The 20,923-nt window shown below is 33.9% G+C and overlaps 3 protein-coding genes across 3 annotated transcripts in view; 2 read left to right on the forward strand and 1 right to left on the reverse strand.

Annotated features, from left to right (window-relative positions):
- Window positions 1-2,079, reverse strand: part of LOC122629393 — a 63,158-nt gene extending 61,079 nt beyond the window's left edge. The window contains exons 1-2 of the mRNA XM_043812777.1: window positions 1,668-2,079; window positions 561-611 (exon numbers count right to left, since the gene is read on the reverse strand). The gene's annotated coding sequence lies outside the window, so the exon portion shown is untranslated. The remainder of the gene's footprint in view (window positions 1-560; window positions 612-1,667) is intronic.
- Window positions 2,080-3,724: 1,645 nt separating this feature from the next.
- On the forward strand, window positions 3,725-17,642 carry LOC122629287 (Golgi integral membrane protein 4-like). Its single transcript, XM_043812553.1, has 8 exons — window positions 3,725-4,350; window positions 8,657-8,839; window positions 9,194-9,690; window positions 9,881-10,021; window positions 13,130-13,605; window positions 13,704-13,825; window positions 13,952-14,183; window positions 17,492-17,642. Exons 2-7 carry the CDS (start codon window positions 8,659-8,661, stop codon window positions 13,978-13,980), a joined length of 1,446 nt encoding a protein of 481 aa, XP_043668488.1. The 5' UTR covers window positions 3,725-4,350; window positions 8,657-8,658; the 3' UTR covers window positions 13,981-14,183; window positions 17,492-17,642.
- Window positions 17,506-20,533, forward strand: LOC122629293 (chitinase-like protein EN03). The gene is made up of 6 exons (XM_043812574.1): window positions 17,506-17,642; window positions 17,910-18,040; window positions 18,440-18,693; window positions 19,015-19,318; window positions 19,514-19,676; window positions 19,755-20,533. The coding sequence occupies exons 2-6, from the start codon at window positions 17,920-17,922 to the stop codon at window positions 20,215-20,217; spliced, it is 1,305 nt and encodes a 434-aa protein (XP_043668509.1). The 5' UTR covers window positions 17,506-17,642; window positions 17,910-17,919; the 3' UTR covers window positions 20,218-20,533.
- Window positions 20,534-20,923: the final 390 nt, after the last annotated feature.

Consider the following 20,923-nt stretch of genomic DNA (forward strand, 5'->3'; position numbering starts at 1 on the left):
CGTGTGGTACCTAAAAATAAACTTTCGTATTGCGATAGTTGAGAAGGCACGAGAGGATGTCGTTGCATCGTCATACGATTTGTACTGGAGAGGAGAAGACGACAACGACAACTCAACGACACGCAACGACAACCAACAACGAAACAACAACGACAACGCAACAACGTCATGACAATTACGATTAGAATGAAAGAAGAGTAATAGAGAGATCGCTGTGAAGTTAGTCAATAATCATGATCATCATGATCATCACCATCATCGTCATCATCATTATCATAATCATCATCGTCATCATCATTATTCTTTTCTTCTTCCTCATTATGATCATCCACCTTATCATCGTTATCACGATGATCGTATTCAACGAATCATGAAAAGTTCGGAAAATCTCGAATGAAAATTCTCGTATGATTTCAAACGAAATATCAGTCGGAATAAACGGCGAATAGTGGGAGTAGTCGTATAAAAAAAAAAAATAGAGAGAAAGAGAGAGAGAGAGATAAGAAGAAAAAAAATAAATACACGGTACGAAATGAAACTAATAGGATGGGTTTACTTACGGCATACTCGTCGACGACGACGACGACGTCGTCGGATACGTTGACGAAAGACTGACGATAGTAATAATAATAGTAGTGGTAGCAGTAGTAATAGTAGTAGCAGCAGCAGCAGCAGCAGCAATAGCAGCAACAGTAGTAGTAGCAGTAGTAGTAGTAATAGTAATAATAGTGTAGTAATGTAGTAGTAGTGGTAGTGGTAGTAATAGTAGTAGTAGTAGTAGTAGTAGTAGTAGTAGTAGTAGTAGTATTAGCGACAAGAGCAGCGACAGCGACAACAGCAGCAGAAACAGCAGGAATGGTAACAGTAACAGCAACAGCAACAGCAACAGCAGCAGCGGCGGCAGCAGCACGTCACGATGGCAGTCACGGTCACAGTCACGTAGTCTACGACGAGAAACTATCGCGACAAGAGGCGCGTTATTGGACGGTAACACCACAGGGCAAACACTCATCACTGTGTCACAGGCGGGAGGGAAAAAGGGAAATAAAAGAAAAGAATGAAAAAGATAATGAGATCGAGAGAAAGGGATATAGAAAGAAAAAGAGAGAGGGGGAGAGAGAGAGAGAGAGATACGTACATACACAGAGGCCGAAAGAGAGAGAGAGAGAGAGAGAGAGAGAGAGAGAGAGGAGAGATGCACACGCATATATACGCGCAAACTTTTAGCGCGCGTGTATTGTAAAAGGAAGAAAAACAAAAGAAGAGGAAAAAGTATTGGGTACTTATGTCTCTTGGGAAAGTGGTAATCGCTAGTGTGCGAGAGAAATATACACATATACACATACAGAGAGAGAGAGAGAGAGAGAGAAAGAGAGAGAGAGAGAAAAGTGGGGGTCACAAGAGGGGTGGACAAAAAGGGAGGTGGAGAGAAAAAGAATGGGGAAAAAAAAAAGAAAAAGAAGAAGAAGAGACGGCAAAAGGCTTGGCTCGTCCCCTCCCCTCTCCTCCTTCTCTCTTGGATTTTCCTTTTTCCTTCTCTCTTCTTTTCCTCCTCTTCGAATAATCCTCCTCTACCACCTTTTCCTATTCCTTCTCCTCCTTCTCGACACCTCCTTTTCCTCCTCCTCCTCCTCCTTCTTCTTCTTCTTCTTCTCTTTTTCGTTTACCTTAGCTTCTTCTTCTCAGCGATACAGCCGATCATTCTTCAACACAATCCTCTTGCCGTCACTTCTATCCGTGCTTTTTCTTTTCTTCGTTACTCTGTACTCATTTATTCATTTTTTTCTTTTTTTTTTTTTTTTCGATGTCGACCACGACCACGACCACGACCACGACCACGACCACGACCACGACCACGACCACGACTACGACCACGATGACGATGACGAGAAGAAGCGCGTCACTTTCCGGCAAATTTTCAACGAAGACGAAGACGACGACGAAGATGACGACCGATGACGATGTTGACGACGATAGTTGACGACGACGACGACGACGACGACGTTAACGGTACACAAAAAACTCACGTTCGGAGAGAAAACGAAAAAGATAGAGACGGATAGATAGAAAGAAAATTCGTTGGTTTTATGTATCTCTCTCTCTCTGTTTATAAGATGGAGAGAGAGAGAGACAGAGGGAGGAGAAAGAGAGATAGTGACAGACAAACAAAGAGAGAGAGAGAGAGAGAGAGAAAGATAGATAGATAGATAGAGAGAGAGAAAGAGAGAGAGAGAGAGAGAGAAAGATAGATCGAAAAAAGAGATAGAAGAGACGGTGCGCGGAGAGCAGCGGAGAGCAGCCGCGCTCCTCCTAGCTTTCTATCTCTCCTGTAGTGATTCGGTGCAGTCGAGTTTTCTGACTGAACGCTCGGACCTCGATGAGCCGTGCCCCGTGAGCCTCCAGTCCTACCAAACTAATACTTTCTCGTCGAGAAACGTTACTAGATCGTACGAAATCACTGCTATCTCCCTAAACGGTTCTCAATGATTTTCCGATGATTTTCTTTGCACGTGCATGCATCCACGTATGTACACGTACATATTCATGTATATATACATATATATATATATATGTATCTTTTTCTTTTTGTTCTTCTTTTTGTGGGATTCTTTTTCTTTTTTTTTTTTTTTTACTTTACTCCTTTCTTTTTCTTTTTTCTTTTTTTTTTCGTTGTTTCTTTTTTTTCTCTTAACAATAACCTACACGCAAGAGGAAGTTCTCTACTCGGATTTATGTAGATTTTCATTTTGTTCCTTCGTTTATCCTGCTTTTCTACTATTAGATCGTTTGTTATTAGACAATCATTGTATCGTTGATTTATTAGCTTCCGTATGTTCGCTTATATCTACCCCTCCCCTCTCCCCTAACCCCCTCCGCCGCTTTCTATAACGAATTTATTTCGAGTTGATTCTAACTCACGTTTTTTCTCTCGCAAAGGTATTCCCTTCAAAAAAGAGAGAGAGAGAGAGAGAGAGAGAGAGAGAGAGAGAGAGAGAGAGAGAGAGAGAGAGAGAGAGAGAGAGAAGAGAGAAGTATCCCGTTAAATGGAAATATAACGTCATTGTCGTTCGATCGATCGTTTTAATGAAATACGCGTCATCGTTGTGTCGTCACGAATAAATGCTCTGCTACGAATGAATGCAACAGGTTACTTGTGTGTACGTGCGAATCTACGATAAAGTTTTGTATTATTAATTGGAAATTTATTATTTCATTTATTATTGGAATTTTCATCGATTTCGAGTAAAATGAGAAAATTGATCTTATTCGATGACAATTAAATTGTTTCTAATTAGAAACATCACGGGTGAGTACGTATCCATAAAAAATATTTATTAATCTTTGATATACGATCATGATTCGTCATTTAATTCTTTTTTTCTTTTCTCTTTTTTATTGTAAATGAATTCGATATTTCACGTACTAATTACAAATATACGAATGTAACAACACACACACATATATATATATATATTTTTTAACCGATATACATATATGTTATTTCATGCGAATAAAATTCTCAAAAAGAAAAAAGGAAAAAGGGAAGGAAAAGAAAAAGAAAAAGAAGAAAAAAAAAAGACAAAAAACAGTAAATAAATAAATAAATACAAACAAGAACAAAAACGAAAACATAATTTTAACAATACACATTTGTTCGTTAAGAAAAATAGTAATGTTGTAAAAAAAAAAAAAAAAAAAGAAAAGAAACATTCTCTTTTGTCCGTCGAATTGAGAATCACTGAATAAACGAGAGCCGTAATGCGTTTACATTGGCAACGCGGCTCGTACGCGATTGGCTGGCATGGGACTCGTCGTACGTTGATTGGTGGAGTGTCGAAGGAGTCGCCATCTCGTAGCGGTGTACCCAAATTATTACAGTCGTTGAATAGTGGGGCGCGCTGGAGGGCGCGTACAACGAATGAATAAGCAGCGACACGTCTCTTCTAACCTTAGTTTAGACGCATTCTACGGAGATATCGTGGTCCTCCGTACATATCGCGTAAGGAGAAAGAGAGAAAGAAAGAGAGAGAGAGAGAGAGAGAGAGAGAGAGAGAGAGAGAGAGAGAGAGACTCACAAATACACACATACGATCAACGTTCGTTAATAGTACGAGTCGTTCAAGAAGAAGAAACAAGAAGTAAACGAGAATCAAACGAGTACGAGAGAAACGTCGAACTCGTGAAAAACGCAAAAGGGAACTCGTTTTTTTCTTTATTTTCTCTCCTCTTCCACGCCATATTTCACGAGAGAATATAACGCGTAGTAGCACCGAGAGAAGAAAAGCAGAGTGACTCCGCCGTTGAGAATGAATAGCTGAGATATAGAATTGTAGAAGTTCCGAGAAGGAGGTAAGGAGTTTCACATTTATTCGTCTTAATACGATATGTACGTACGAGATGGATATTCGTTCGTTTTCCTTCTTTCTCTTCTTTTTCTTTCTTTTTCAATTTACATAGTAGATATCGCGTGTGTGTCCGTGTGAATTTTCATTAGCCAATATGGTGATTATTCTTACGATTTGCGAGGAAGTATTATTTACTTGAAAGAAAAGTGATCCTTTATGTTTCTGTCATATTTGGGAAAACAAAAAAGAAGAAAAAAGAAACAGTCCGTTCTCTCTCTCTCTCTCTCTCTCTCTCTCTCTCTCTCTCTCTTTTCTATCTGCTTGTTTAGTGTGTGTATATGTGAGAGTATGTATGTGTGTGTGTGGCCGATAGCGTCGCTGGTGTGTCGCGTGTCGTTAGTAAGAACTTCGTATTTTCAAGTATGTGCGTGCGCGTATGTGTGCGTACGAGTATTTGTGTATGTGACCCGGTCTCTCCTTTTTTTTTTTTTTTACTTCGATTATATTCTTTTTAATGATTTAATTGATTTTTATATACGTCTCAAAGTGTTACGTACGTATATAAATGCATACGCGTTTATAATATTTTTCTAACCTTTTCGTCGATCGTTATATCTTTATTAGAACGCAAAATGAAATAATTATGTCGTATTTTCGATTTTATATGAATTATTTTATTTGGAAAATGTCTATTTGAAGTATATATACACATATATACGCGTAATTATCATTAAACGTAGATCGTATTAAAAGTTTATTTTTAAACGTAATTTTTACTTCCGCGTTTTGATTAAATCAATTCAAAAAGGAACACTTAGGCAAATCATTTGCAAAGTGTCACAGGAAGTGACATATCTGATAAATAATTAAAAGACGACCTCTCTCTCTCTCTCTCTCTCTCTCTCTCTCTCTCTCTCTCTCTCTTTTTCTTTTTTTCTATTTCTCTTTTTTTGAAAAAGAGATAGATAATAAGCAAACAATGGCCATGAAAGCGATTTAATTGTCGTTTAATTATATACGATGTATTTCCGTGTTACCAACGTTTATTTTATGTCACGCGAATAAGAATTGAACTATTGAATAACCGCACGAACTACTTTGCGAAATGTCAAGAATTTTTAATGGGACAGGATGTTCAATAGGAATAATATTGACCAAGGTGTCACGTCAAGATCAATTTTTTTTTCTTCTTCTTTTTTTTTTTTTTTTATTTGTTTGTCCGTTGCGATCGATGACCCAATTTTTCGAAGACGATAATTAACGTTAATCGTTCGACTGAAATGTGTAAGAAATAATTGCATTTTATTTTTATCAAGAAGAAATAATGAATTTTTTTTAATTGTACAATTGTAAGTGAGTGAAAGGGGCGGTGGCAGTGGGGGTGGGAAGGGTTGGACAAGAGAGAGAGAGAGAGAGAGAGAGAGGGTGGGAGGAACAATGTAATAAATAATTCAAGTCTTAGTCGTAACTCGACGATCGAAAATGTGGTAAATATTTTTTACGATTGTATCGCGTTAATTAATACGTGACCATAACGAGGATCTACTACGATATTGTTTGTCGTTTTGTTGCAACCTCTTTTAAATCGTCTAGTTCGTAAATTTACTTTATATTTCCCGCGAAAAATTTCATGCAAAATAAATGCGAATCCTATAGAGAAATTCAAATAATGATAGAAAAGAAAAGAAGAGAAAAGAAAATGAAGAAAAAAGAAAATTTATGAAAAATTTCTATCCTCTTAAATAATCGATTTTATTCTAAGAGAATGTGTGTGTGTGTGTGTGTGTGTGTGTATATATATAATGTATTTTTCGATAATATTCAAATAGTTTTTTCTGTGAAAACAAAAAAGAGAAATAAAAAGAAAATGAAAAAAGTATAAATAAAATTGAAATCAGGTATCGATTAAATTATTATCAAAAATATTCTCGACTTGATAATAGCGATTGTACGTGCATCTACGTTTTTGTGCAGCTGTGTGTGTGTGTGTGTGTGTGTGTGCGCGCGCGCATGCATGTAGAAAACAAGAGTCAGTGCGCCTGCTCGGAAATGTCAGTGAACCCGTGAACGGAGCGTTCCTTGTAGACACAGTTAACTCTTTCGTTCTCTCTCTCTCTCTCTCTCTCTCTCTCTCTCTCTCTCTCTCTCTCTCTCTCTCTCTCTCTCTCTCTCTCTCTTTTATTTCATTTTATTTTTATTTTATTTTATATTTTTTCATTTTATTTCTTTTTTTTTTTTTTTAATCTTTTTTATTTATATTTTTTTCCGCTCACAAAAAACTTCTTCTTTATTTTTTCAATTTTTCTTTTTCGATGTATTTTTTATTTTTATTTTTTTTTTTAAATAATTATGTCAGTTTTTTTTCTTTTTTTTTTTTTTTTTTTTACGAGAGACTGATTATTGATTGAACGATAGAAAAGAAAGAAAAGAAGAAATCGTTTTAAAAAATTTTTCTATATACGGTTATAATGTGTTGAATGGAAGAAATATGATGGAAAAAAAAAATATTATAGTATTCGTGATAGTAATATTTCAGTTGGCTGGTGAAGCTGGTGATTAGAATAATACTCCGATAAGTATACTTCATTTTGGTGTATGCCATTCGATGGAAGATAAAATGCTTAGGTATTTTCAATAAACCGGTGTGCGGAAGAAGAAGAAGAGAGAGAGAGAGAGAGAGAAAGAGAGAGAGAGAAAAGTTCATGGATAATTTAAAAATAATCGTATAGAAAAAGAAAAAAATTATTTGTCACGTCTTCCTTAATTTATGGGTGTAGCTATAGAAGTCCTTGAAAAAAAGTCCTTTATTATTTTCGACAATCTTTTAGAATGTCAAGTCGTAAGACATCGTTATATGCGTAATTTATATATTTCTCCTTTTCTTTTTTTAACTTATCTATAGTCTTGAAGAGTACAGCATTCTCAAAGGTAAGGTGTACTCTTAGCGAAGGACAAGAGGAGAGTAAAGAGCTAAAATAAAATCTATGTCGTTTGTCGGACGAGGTCAACTTCTCTCTCTCTCCCTCTCTCTCTCTCTCTCTCTCTCTCTCTCTCTCTCTCTCTCTCTCTCTTACTCTCTTACTCTCTTCTATCTTTCTTTGAGACTGCTACCTTTACCACAGGCAACACGAAATATCCGATTTCGCGAATAAAATCACGAGGACGTTGGACCGTGTATCGTAGTATCGACAAAAATGTCGATTTCTTAACAACTTTGGGAGATAAAATTAACTATTCTCAAATCAACTTTCTTTAGCAACAACAATCATTTGTAGAACGTGTAATTAAAATTTTAGTAATCTAGTTGATCGATCGATTATGTATCTTAGGAATTTATATATATGTGTGTTCATTTATATGTATATCTATAGGTGTACATATTAATAGATATACATATAAATGAACGTGTGTGTATGTATACATACATATATATAAATATATATGTGTGTATATATATATATATAAATTAAAATTAAGGAAAGAAAAAGTTCATTGTTCAAATAGAAGCGAAAAAAAATGAGGTCGAGAAATTTCGAAATGCTGTGAAATAATGGTCGGCTAACAAAGCAAGCTTTGAATAGTGCAACGATGCTCATTAACCGTCTATGTACATACATACGTGCGTATGTTAACCTCGATTACTGGTCAGATTTAACAAGGAAATTTTTAGAAGCTACTTCTTTTTTTTTATTTTTTTAACGATATTCTTACGCATGTATTCCGGTATCGGAATGTTTAGAAAATTACGTGCGCGCGCACACACACATACATTTTTATTCATAGAGAAAACGAAAAAAAGGGAAAAAGACAGAGAGAGAGAGAGAGAGAGAGAGAGAAAGAGAGAGAGAGAGAAGGATAGAAAAAATCCAAAAATCTTTTCGTACTCGCATCGAAATTGCTGGCGAGTTTTACGGAGAGTTTACTGTGTAAAAAAAAAAAAAAAGAGGAAGAGGTGAAAGCGCCATAATTGATGCGAGTTTGTCCTTCGTTAGAGTCCAACAGCAGCATACCGGTTATAAGTATTACGAATTCTCAGTGACCTTGTTCCTTACGCGTTTTAAGTAGCCACGAGCCCAAGAGTTCACCCTCTCCCTTTCTCTATGTCGCTAAAAGTATATTCACCTGCGTCGGAGAGTCTTTATTAGGGAGAAATAGCAGTGGTTCTCATGCTTAATGTCGTATTAGACAAATAATCGTTTTATTGCAATAATTCATTTCCTTTTCTGCCTTTTTTCGTGTTTTTCATTTTCATTTTATTTTATGTTATTTTATTTATTTTTATATATGTGTTTTTATTTTTTTTTTTATAGCGATGAGCGGCTCTCGGCTTGGAAGAGGCCGAGGTGGACGCCTAGCCGTATATGGGGGTTGCGGGGTGGTGATCATACTATTGGTGTTCCTTTACCGCGCCGCCACCTCAGAGATGGCCAGGTTACGTGATCTTCATATACAGTGCGTTCATCAACACGAGTCACTTGCTGCACAACTTCAAGGTATATATATATATATATATATATATATATATATATATATATATATACACATATACGTTTATTTCCGTTCTATGCTTTTTACATTTTTATTTAATGTAAATTACGATGGTACGTAAAGTGTAAAATTTTGTTATAAATTAAACCGCCTTTTCACGATACATTTTTTTAATGATTTGATAAGCGCGTTAAAGATTCGAAAGTAGGTCGATATGTTTAATTTATTGGGTTAACGTTTGCATAAGTATATCGTGAATAACGACTGTTGGTTAATAGATGATATTTAGAGGAGAGAAAAAAGAAGAGAAAAGAAAAAAGAAAACCAACAAAAGATATCAACGAGTAATGATGTTTCAGTGATATTCGAGTACAAGGTACGACTGGAAAAGTCTTTGGCCGAGGAGAAAAGTTCGAACGCCGCTGTGAAACAGGAACTGCAGCAACGGGCCTCCCGAGAGAAATCTTTGAGAGATAAGGACAGTATAGAGGCGATGCAGAGATTCAATTCTCTTCAACAGACCTATAAGATACTTCAGACCGAGCATCAGGATCTTCAGGAAGAGTGTAAGAAACGCGAGAAACAGGTATTGGAGGAAACGAACAGGTTGGAATCTACTCTTCAGGATCTTCGTAGTCGTATCAGACAGACGAACGAGGATAAGGAGAAAATGATAGGAGAGAAGGATAGGACATTGGAAAATTTTAAAAACAAATATTTGGAATTGGATACGGAGAAGACCAAGTTGGAGGAAAAGTACAACGATTTGATGAAGAATACTGGTAACACGGACAGTATGATCGAACATTTGAGAAAGGAGGTCATACAACTTAAACGAGAATTGGATAATGAAAAGGTAGTTTCGCTTTCTACCATCGTTTTATCTTCGTTACGTTAAACGAGTTGTTTAAAAAATTTTTTCTAATTTATATACGTTCGAAGAGATAGGGATATTACAATATATATCTATATATATATATATATGTTTGTATGAAATTATATTCGTGAATACGATAAAAATTTGATGATTCTTTGTCAACTTATAGAAACGGTGCAAATCAACATTATCGGAGTCAAGTCTGATTAGTCCTAAACAGTCGCAGCCAGGAGAACAAAACATGCCGGATAATACGGCGATAGATCCAACACAGCAAGAACGTCAACAGGCACAACCACAAAATGTACAGGTAAGTCGGCCGAACAACGACGATGAAATGAATTCTGAACCTCTGCCCGCTCCTCGCAATCATCACGCGATCGGGGATGCCTTATCGAACGAGAGGAATATTCAGGACGAACAGGACGATGTTTTGCCGAATCAGGAACAAAGTAACGTAAGGTTTGCACCGGAAGATGATAATATCATACCGGTAGGTCCTAACGAAGTTAAAGATGAGGACCAACAAAAATTATTACCGTTGCCTTACGATCTGAGAGATAAACGAAATAAAAAAGAGGAAGGTTTCCCTTCTGCCGAGGATGTTGCCGAGGAGGAACTCGAGAAGAAAAATACGGACGTTGATGGTGTTCAGGATCCACAAAAACAAGTCCTAGCACCACCCAAAAAATCATCCTCGAAGGAACCTACCGATCTCGAGAATAAAACTCAAAACGAAAAGTCTCCGAATACCGATACCGATACTCTGGCCCGGCCGGATGCACAAAATAATTTTCCTGAGTTTAGAGATACCGATAATAATGAAGCGGCGGTGGATGCTTGGCAACAGAAGGAAGTAGGAAATTGACGAATCCTTTTAAGGAGGAGATCATCGTTGCTAACGGATCAAGTTTATTAACAGAATGGATAAATGAAAAAAATCGTCTACAATGATAGATCTGGAACGTTATCTGGACGTATATTTTTCGAAAGGAAAAAAAAAAAAAAGAAAAACAGAAAAAAGAAAAAGAAAAAAAGAGAGAAACAATATTGACGACTCGCTTTTTGGATCTTGTCAATGAGTAACTAGGAGGTCGTCGCATTATATGTGAGAATGTGCCTTCGAGTGAGACATGTTGTTTTTAATCCTTTGAGTGCGGCCATCTTTAGATTTAAATTTCCTCTCTTTCGCTTTCTACTTGTCTCTCTTTCTCTCTTTCTCTATTTGATGTACTTTTTCGCGTATGGCATATCACATATCCAATATAAATATAGTAACGCAAGTATATTTATTCATCTGAAACATTGATAATCTTTATTCGTTTCGGAAATATAAGCCGAACGAAAATTTGGCTCATGCAAATATGCGTACGATAATTCTTTTTTTTCGGACGCATATATGCGTCCGTAGCACTCAAAGGATTTTTGACAGTATCGTATATGTGCATTTCTGTTAGTTTCTCTAGCAGGGTACTTTTGGGTCACTTTGTTTTCTTACTTTATTTTTATTTATTTTTTTTTTGTTTTTATTATTTACAAAATTTTTTTTTTTTTAATTTTTCTTTTTTCATATTTATTTTGGGTTATCTTTTATTTTTCCTCTCTTTCTTTTCTTCCTTTTTTTTCTCCCTTTTTTTTTCTTCCTTCCCCATTTTAAATTTTATTTCTATGTGCCACGTAGTTGCATGATTTTAAATTGGGTATGGTAGATAGATTACGACTGTACGAAGACTACGATTGACGACGACGTTATTCGATAATATTCGCATCTTTATTTCGTGACGATTTTAATCGACGAAATTCGCGCTTTACCGGATTTGCATTTAAACGTCATTTTATACGGTGTATTTACTTACAGATTATTTACTAATAATAATATATATATATATATATGTATATGTATATATATAAACATATATATGTATATATATATATATTTATTTATAAGTTTCGATTTCTAATCGAAAATCGAAGTGTCTTTACTCTTCGATAGTATTATTGTAATTAAATTACGTAAATTAATATGTTTGAAAATAACGCAATATGCAAGAAGGAGAAGAAAAAAAAAAGAAATCGATATGCAATATGAAGAAACGAAGATAAATTAATATACGTGAGAGTTTTTTATTATATATTCTATTATTTGAATCTTAAGATTGAAAAAGAAAAAGAAAAAAAAAAAAAAACAAAGAAGAAGAAAGGTCGTAAGTAAAGGATATATCGCTTCTTTCGTTGAAATCGATCCTTTTCTTTCTCTGACGAAGAAGAGAGAAAAGATGATCTTGCGTATGCATGAGAAAATTATCAAAAAATAAAAAAAGGAAAAAAAAAATATATAAAAAGGAGAAAGAGAAAAAAAATCAAAAAAGAAAAAAAAACGCAGGAAAAAAAAAACAGAAAAATAAGACTTGCACATCGTCAGCGATACGCCTTGTACTCTTCTATGTTACTTACCGCATTAATAAATTGTTATTATTTTTATCGGCTCGCATTTTTACTGGCACCCCTGCTCTTCTTACCTAATCGTACTTACAAGCTTTCGATATTTTCTTCCCCCTTTTTCTTTCTTTTCCAAAAGAGTGAAATTTTTTAACGAATATGAAAATAATAATAAAAAGAAAGAAAGAAAGAAAAAAACAAACAAAAACTGAAAACGAAACAATCATTTGCGATTTCAGAGCGTAGAAATTTGCTCGAGGGGAAAAAAATTAATACAAGTATAACAATTCATGTAACACACGATGTAACACATTTAACGTTATTCTTGTCGTTCGTAAAACATGATATACGTGGAATGATCGATCGTTCAAATGACAAGGATGCTTTCTTCATAATTCACTCGAGATCTCTTATTTTAAATTGCATGCTTCGAATATATTTTACTTTATTATTATTATTATTATTATTATTATTATTATTATTATTATTATTATTATTATTGTTATTATTATTATTATTATTATTATTATTTTGTATTATTTTTTTAATTTTTTTTTATTTTTCGTTTTCTTGTCCTCTTCTTTTTTTTCTTTTTTTTTTTCTCTTAATTAGTACTGCTCGCTTTTGTAGTGCCGATAGAGAATGGTAGATTAAAGTAATCTTTCGTAGAAGTGATTGATATACTTACTTTATGGAACCTCAAAAATCTTGTACTCGAGGTGTAGAGTACTGTCGACGAATTTATCAGGTTACGCAGGTAAGTCGATTAGTTAAGTTAATTAATAAGAAAATTTAGGTGTTAATCTATGAATGCAATTTTACCGGAATATATATCGTATAAACGAGTTAGGATTTGTGATTGAGTGAAAACAAAAAAAAAAAAAAAAAAAGAAAAAAGAAAAAGAAGTAAAATGATAGAATTGATCGTTTACATTGTACAACAGGATCGTATTAATTCTCGAATGATGACATTTTTCAGGCGATTGTCTCGTCGAGCTCGATGAAGACGATACCAGCATTGAAATTGGAGACCAGCACAAAATCCAACAGCAATATCGATTCCGTGTCTTCTAACAAAGCAGCTAAAATCGCTTCGAAGGTGAAAATTCCACCTGGTGTATTACCGATTCTAATGATAATGGATCAGAATGCCGACAAGATCGAGAAGGAGAAAACCAATGAGAAATTAGGAAAGAACGACGAAGCCGTACAGAGTATAGCTTTGAAGAAGAAGGAAGTTATATCGGAAGTAAATAGTAAGGAAAAGGAGAATGAAGTAAACGATAACGATAACGATAACGATAACATAGATGCACCATATAAAAGTTTATCTGGGAATAAACATGTCGGTGATCAGATTGTTGGTGGTAGACGACAAAATGGTAATTGGTTTAAAGTGAAACCAGGCGTACAAGAATTTGGTGAGGAACCGAATCCGATCGATCGATTGCCTGGGTAATTATCTTTGATACTTTTATAATTCAAGATTATAAAAGAAAGAAGATCTTGTAATGCATTAACAAACAAAAATTTTTTTTTTCGTATATTGGCAGATTGGAAAGCATCGTTGACAGACAATTTGGTGCAGGTGAGGAACAATACGTTGGTGCTGAGTACGAACCTCAAGCTCAAAAAGTAGAAGATTTGCGTTTGGCTGAAGGCGAAGAGGAAGAAGGTAACAAATGAATAAGTCGAGAGATTTTTTTTTTTTTTTTATGGATAATCGGTCGATGCGATTTCCTTCTCTTTTTCTTTTTCTTCTTGTTTTTTTTTTTTTTATTTTTTTTATTTTTTTTTTCAGACGAGGATGATCCAGAGGATACTATATGAAAGAAGAGATGTAAACGACGAACGAGGCTAATTTTTTACGAGACAAATCGTAACCTTAATCGTCTTGATGATAATCACCCCTCAGTACAGTACGAAATATTTTTTTTTTTACATATTTTTTATTTATTTATTTTTTTGAATATTTTTTTTATTATCAACTTTACGATGACGACGATGACGACGACGAAAGATGAAGTTGAAGGGTAACAATAGTTCGTTAATGATTCTTGATAGAAAAAAAAAAAAAAAAAAAAAAAAAAGAAAAGAAGTTAAGATGTAAAAGGATCTTGGCTTTGTTCGAAAATCGTCGAATAGCCTAACTTTTCGAATGATCGTTCGTTAGATTTTTCTATTCGCTTTTTAAACATTATCCATTTATCTTCCGAATTTTCTTCGAATTACAATATCAAAAAGTGACGACATAATATTTCGTCAATGCATCTTCTCTTTTTTTTTCATTTTTATAACAGCCGCGATTTAATATTTACGAAAGGAAAAAAGAAGTATCGAAGCGAACGAATCGTTTTTTTTTAAGAGAAAATTTATACGTCGTCTACATATATATATATATATATATATATATATATATATATATACAACGATTCGATTGCAAAATTTCTTCAAATGAGATTATCGAGATTGATAGAGGAAACAGACTGTATTTTTTTAGGATTAATACAAAAGAAATAATTAACAGAAAAAAGAATATATATTATATATAAATATAAAAGTCACGCAGATGTACAGAGAAATGGCGACTCTCTGTATCTCGTAAAAGGTTCTAATCTTGAACAATATGTATATTAATCTTCGCGAACGAGAAACGTTCGTTTTTTCGCCTACGTAGATCATCGGTGACTTAAATGCACTTATTACTTAGTATAATCGATATTCGATGCACACTTCTTGACAAGTAATACATACATGCGTGCGTGCGTGCGTGCGTGTGTGTGTGTGTGTGTGTGTGTGTGTGTGTGTATTGTTATAATATGAAAGAAAAATTATAAAAGTAAAATAGAAAAAAGAAAGTAAGGAGTCGTGCGATCGTCGACTCGTATTGCTCGTATTATATATTATATAATATCGTATTTATATTTTATATTTTTGAACAATCACAATTTTTACTTTTGAACGATCGAAAGGACTTAACGTAAGAGTGAGTGAGATAGAAGGATGGATCGAACGAATGTTAAATGAATTATTTTAAGGAGTTTATTATAATGAAAGAGCAATTTGTTATATAATCGTAGAATTTAATGCAGGAGAGACACTGTACGAATGTATATATATACATACATACATATATACATACATATATGTTTTTTGTTATAATAATAATAATTATTATTATTAATTTTTTTTTTATTTCTTTTCGTAATAAAAAAAAAAAAAAGAAAAAAAAAATTTAAGCTTTACATTCGTCCTTCAAAAAAAAAAAAAAAGAAAAAAAAAGAAAATTTATCAAAGATTTCGACAAATGGTGCAGCAAGTTTTTCTGATCTATGTTGCACGATTTAGACGAATAAGATCGAGAATGACGTCGATGAGGTCATTAAAAAGATCTATTTGCATATTTTTATTTCCAACAAATTTTATTTTTCATTTTTCTCTTCCGCAACATCTCTCGGCCATTTTCCCTGATTATTTTCACTTGAATTATTTCATTGAAATAAAAAAAGGAAAAGAAAAAAAAAATATATATATATATATATACGTATAAACATATGTACATGCAAAGTTGTCGCGTAGAAGCACGTTATCATGAAGTCATCGATATTTTTCCAAATCATCGCGTCGTCAAAAATAATGCACTATTTCCACGTAATCGAAATACATTCTTACATTTACGCGGAATATATTTCTTTCTTGAATTTCGAATTAACAAGATACGTGAGAGAGTACGATATTATTTACGACTCTTCTATACACATATATATATATATATATATATATATATATATATGTATTTAGGAAACGATAAAAAAGAATCAAAGTTTTTATTGAAATATTGATAATACTTATCGCATTGTTTATTATTTTCATTATTTATATTTTCTTATTACTAATTTATCGTCACGCAGAATAGATCGAGAGACATTTTCAATACGAGATCTGTTTGTTCGCGAGGCTCTGACTCATTGCTGAGATCTCTATTATATAAGCTATTCGAGAGAATATATTACGGTATATTCGTACCGTTCTTAGAATTTAATTTGCATGACGACAAGCGTGATTGTTCAAATATTACATGCTCGACGACCTGAAGTTCATAAATTTATGATATAATTATCGGCACGTTTCTGTTTAAGTTAATTCGATTATGTCTGACAATAACGACTCGAATTTGACCTCATTCGATAGTTAACGATCATAGAAATAGTGCTGATAATCGAGTTCCTTTTTTACTTTTGATTTGATTGTTTTCTATCTCTTTCTTTTCTTCCATTTCTTCTTCTTCTTCTTTTTTTTTTTTATTTTCTTCGAAAATAATCGAAACTCTAAAGACCGAGCAAAATTTAATTTCTTTAATAAACAAAGACCAAAAGAATCTGAAAAGTATAAAAAAGAAGTCGTTGAGATATATTCACAAAGTTCGAGGAAATTTGATTGAACACGTTATCTGCAATAAAATAATAAGGTTGTGTTTATTTAAGATAAGTAGTTATAAGAAATATCAAGTGTTTCGATGGAATAGATGAATACTTGATGGAAAGAGAGAGAGAGAGAGAGAGAGAGAGAGGGAGAGAAAGTTTTGATCTATCGTTCGGGTTATCGTAATTGAACCATATTCTCTAGCATAACATTACCGCAACATTAACGCAAAAATTGACGCTAAAAGCACGTGTACACGTTTCGTCAATAATTAATCTTTCTTAAATGTTATATTTCAAACGTTAAATTTCGTATGAATGAAACAACATTCAGGACGAATAATTTTAGAAAAGATCTGAATGATCTCATCGTTCATCTTGATAGCATATTGGGATGGTTACCTTCAATTATCTAGTTAGAAGTCTCTCCTCGTCTACTCGTCGTTTAGAACGTGTAAGTAAGTGCAATATGTATGTGTTCGCGTAATCTTTCTATACGGAGAAGAAGAAGAAGGAAGAAGAAATAAAAATAAAAAGTTAAGTTAAAGTTAGATTTAATTCGATGGAGGAATATTATACGTTCGTATTATACGGATCACGAAGATCGAAGGAGGAAAATGTTGAAGGGGAATTTTTCTTTTTTTTTTCTCTCTCTTCAAACGAATTATACAGACAACAATATAATTTCCAAATTAGAGATTAAAAATTCTGTGCGTGTTCGAAGGCTGCACTCATAATTTTTTCTCTCTGTCTCTCTCTCTCTCTCTTTTTCTTTCTTTAGAAATTCGTTCGTCTCGATTCTTCTCGACACCTCGAGGACCTTTGACCTTGACGTATCTCCTTCACGCACATATACGTAGATCCGTAGTACGTATTTATTTACCAACTCTAATACAGTTTTGTTAACATATGTGAAAAAGAGAGCGGTGCTCGTGCGCTACGAGAGATTGTAAGGAAGGTTGACGTAATATCATTGCTCTCCCCCACTCCACATCTCAAAGATCGTACGAACATAACAAAGTCCTCGGTTAGTTGCTCCGATCGGACAGTCTGAATCCTTCGTCGTCAGAGGTAAGATCGTTTAATCGTGATATTTATATATATATATATATATATATATATATATATATATATATTTTTTTCGATTCTTTTTCTTATTTCTTTCTGTATTTTCTTTTTTCTTTCGTGAAGCTCGTCAAAAAGATCATAGTTTCTCGATTAATTTAACATCATTGATATTTTCTTTTTTTTTTCTTTTTACGACGAATTATCCGTAATTTCCGAATTTTCCAATTTTCCGTAATTTTCTTTTTGTTCTTTTTCCTTTCTCTTTTTTAGAATAAAAGACATGAAGGTGTTCATTTTCGCGGCTTTGGCCGTGCTCATTTTCGAGGCGTCACTTGCCGTCGATACTCACGAACATAACAAGGTCGTGTGTTATTGGAATGTTACATCGTTTGAAAGACAAGGTAAATATCGAAATTATACATTTTCATAAATTCGAAAATACTTATAATACGAATGATAGGAATGATTTTTGGTATGTATAATTTTATAAAATTCGTTCGCGTGCTCTTTAGAAAATTATTTAGAAAATATTTTTAACTTTGATTTATATATGTTGCACGCCAATCAAACAATTTAGAAAAATGTACTTATATTAATGTATTAATAATAATAATTTATTAAGATGAGAAGAAACGACATATGATATCCGTGAAAGGCACTTTCTCTGTAGTGACGTCACTCTTTCTTTCTCTGTCTCTCTTTGTGTTTATATCTGTTCGTCCACAACATGAAAAATATGACACGAGGGAAACAAACATTGTAATTTAATATTGAAATCTTTCGTTCTGTGATATTTCAAGGTCCTGGAAAATTCCAACTCGAGGATGTTAGGCCTGCGTTATCGCTCTGTACGCATTTAATATACGGTTTTGCTGGTATTAATCCCGATACATTCGAAATTGTTTCATTGAATCCAAATCTGGACACTGGTGCTGGCTACGCATATTACAGACTGAGCACACAGTTGAAGAAATCTTTTCCAGATCTTAAAGTTTATCTTGGAATCGGTGGAAATGCCGATCCTTACGAGGAGACACACAAATATCTTACATTGGTAAGATAATCGTTGATCTTGTTTACTTTTCATTTTATTTTATTTCATTTTATTTCATTCTATCGAATAAATAGTTATCGTTTAGAAATAGGAAAGGATTGATTAAATGATTTTGAAAAAAGATGAACAAAGAAAAAAACAGAAAAGAGGAAGGAAAAAATATATATAGAATGATCTATAATCGATCTATAATTTTTATAATAAGTAACGACGTTATGAAGAAGCTTGTATAATTTAAAATGAATCATTACGAGAGAATAGTTTTACCGTAGTAAGAAATAATGAGTATCTCTTATCTATGTATTCCGTTTTTCTCGATAGACCGAAACCTCAGAGGCAAGATCAAAGTTCATCAACTCTGTGAACCGTATATTGAACGATCATGACTTCGACGGTATCGATCTAGCTTGGCAATTTCCACCAGTGAAAGTAAAGAAAAATCGTGGTACTTGGGGTTCGCTTTGGCATGGAATCAAGAAGACATTCGGTTATGGAAAATTCAAGGACGATAAGGAACAGGAACATCGCGATGGTTTTACCATTTTGGTTCGTGATTTGAAGACACAGTTGAGACCAAAAGGAAAAGCTCTTACGTTAACCGTCCTTCCGCATATTAATGCTAGTGGTACGTGTTTTTTTTTTTTTTTCGTCATTTTTTTCTTTTTTTAATTTTTCATCAACTCGATCGTAATTAGTCTTGTAATTCTGCTCGTGAATTCGCGTAGTAATCAATTATGGAAGAATACGAGATGACGTATTTAATAAGTATGCGATAACAGCGAACGATTATCATTCAGTCGATGAATTTTTTTTTTAATAGTTTATTACGAGGCACGATTGTTATCACCGAATCTCGATGCTATACATCTGATGACGTTCGATCAAAAAACACCAGAACGTAATCCGAAGGAAGCCGATTATCCTGCTCCAGTGTACGAGAGTTATGGACGTGAACCACAGGATAATATCGATTCGTCGGTTAGGTAAAGAATTTGATAAAGTTTTTGTTAAATCGTTAGATCCGTAACGAATATATAATCTGCGTTATCACGAATGTTAAGGTATTGGCTCGTGAATGGTACACCAGGTTCTAAGATAGTCGTAGGTATACCAACCTATGCAAGAACATGGAAGCTGACTTCTGAAAGTCAAATTTCTGGTGTACCACCGATCGTAGCGGAAGGTCCAGGTGAGCCAGGACCACATTCCGGTATTCCAGGATTATTGTCTTACGCCGAAGTTTGCACGAAATTGACCGAGACCAATTTGGGACGTTTAAGAAGGGTAAACGATCCTTCGAAAAAATATGGTAGCTATGCCTACGAACCGTACAACGGCGATACCGGAGCAGAAGGTCTTTGGGTTGGTTTTGAGGACACCGATACGGCTGGTAACAAAGCTAGTTACGTGAAGGCTAAAGGACTCGGTGGTGTTGCGATATTTGATCTTTCGTTGGATGATTTCCGTGGTGTTTGCAACGGTGATAAATATCCGATCATTCGTGGTGCCAAATACAAGCTCTAGATCTATCAACGTTCGAGAGAGATTGGAGACTGTTTTATTATTGGAGCTTAAGCGAACGATCCTTATCGAGATATTTTAATTAATTGTTTTAGTATTCTTTTTGTCACTACTTTTCGATAATCAAAAGTTTTATGATAATGTCCTATTATCCATATCCGTAGGTACGCTTTTGTATTTCTTCTCCTATCCTCCGATTCATTTCTTTATTCAATCTCTTGATAGATCAATTTTCCTGAGATCGTTTTAGTTCCTTCGTTCGATGTGTTTTAATTCAACAAGACAGAAAAAAGGAAGATAAATAAATATGTTGATCGTAGATCTGAATTGTTATTTATTCGTACTCTATCTATTTCCATTTGATCGTTCGAGTGGGTTAATGAATTGCGGGAAGGTATTAAATAAAGGTAAATCTTTGATACATGTATGCATGTATGTATATACATATACATATATTTATACGTATATGTATGAATAATATATTTCGTGCAGTCTATTTGAATAAACATTTTTTGCTTTGGGATGTTTACCAATCAGATCTCGCATATGTAAATGAATCAGACTGGTTAATTATATCAAACGTGTTTGTGATGACGTACGATGGTACACGATGAGAGATTACACCTAGTACACACTATATCCATTAAGTCGGCCATTTTTTTTTCTTTTCTTTTCGTCTATTTCAAACTTTATTTTAATTTTCTTTTTT

This window comes from Vespula pensylvanica, chromosome 5 (genome assembly GCF_014466175.1).
Source record: "Vespula pensylvanica isolate Volc-1 chromosome 5, ASM1446617v1, whole genome shotgun sequence".
Classification (NCBI taxonomy): Eukaryota; Metazoa; Arthropoda; class Insecta; order Hymenoptera; family Vespidae; genus Vespula; species Vespula pensylvanica.

Bases quoted from the DNA above. Each gene is read 5' to 3' on its own strand.
- LOC122629287 (XM_043812553.1), top strand. From the start codon at position 8,659: ATGAGCGGCTCTCGGCTTGGAAGAGGCCGAGGTGGACGCCTAGCCGTA. The intron at 13,606-13,703 runs GTAATTATCTTT...GTATATTGGCAG, and splicing joins CCGATCGATCGATTGCCTGG to ATTGGAAAGCATCGTTGACA. The intron at 13,826-13,951 runs GTAACAAATGAA...TTTTTTTTTCAG, and splicing joins TGAAGGCGAAGAGGAAGAAG to ACGAGGATGATCCAGAGGAT.
- LOC122629293 (XM_043812574.1), top strand. From the start codon at position 17,920: ATGAAGGTGTTCATTTTCGCGGCTTTGGCCGTGCTCATTTTCGAGGCG. The intron at 18,694-19,014 runs GTAAGATAATCG...TTTTCTCGATAG, and splicing joins CACACAAATATCTTACATTG to ACCGAAACCTCAGAGGCAAG. The intron at 19,319-19,513 runs GTACGTGTTTTT...TTTTTTTAATAG, and splicing joins TCCGCATATTAATGCTAGTG to TTTATTACGAGGCACGATTG.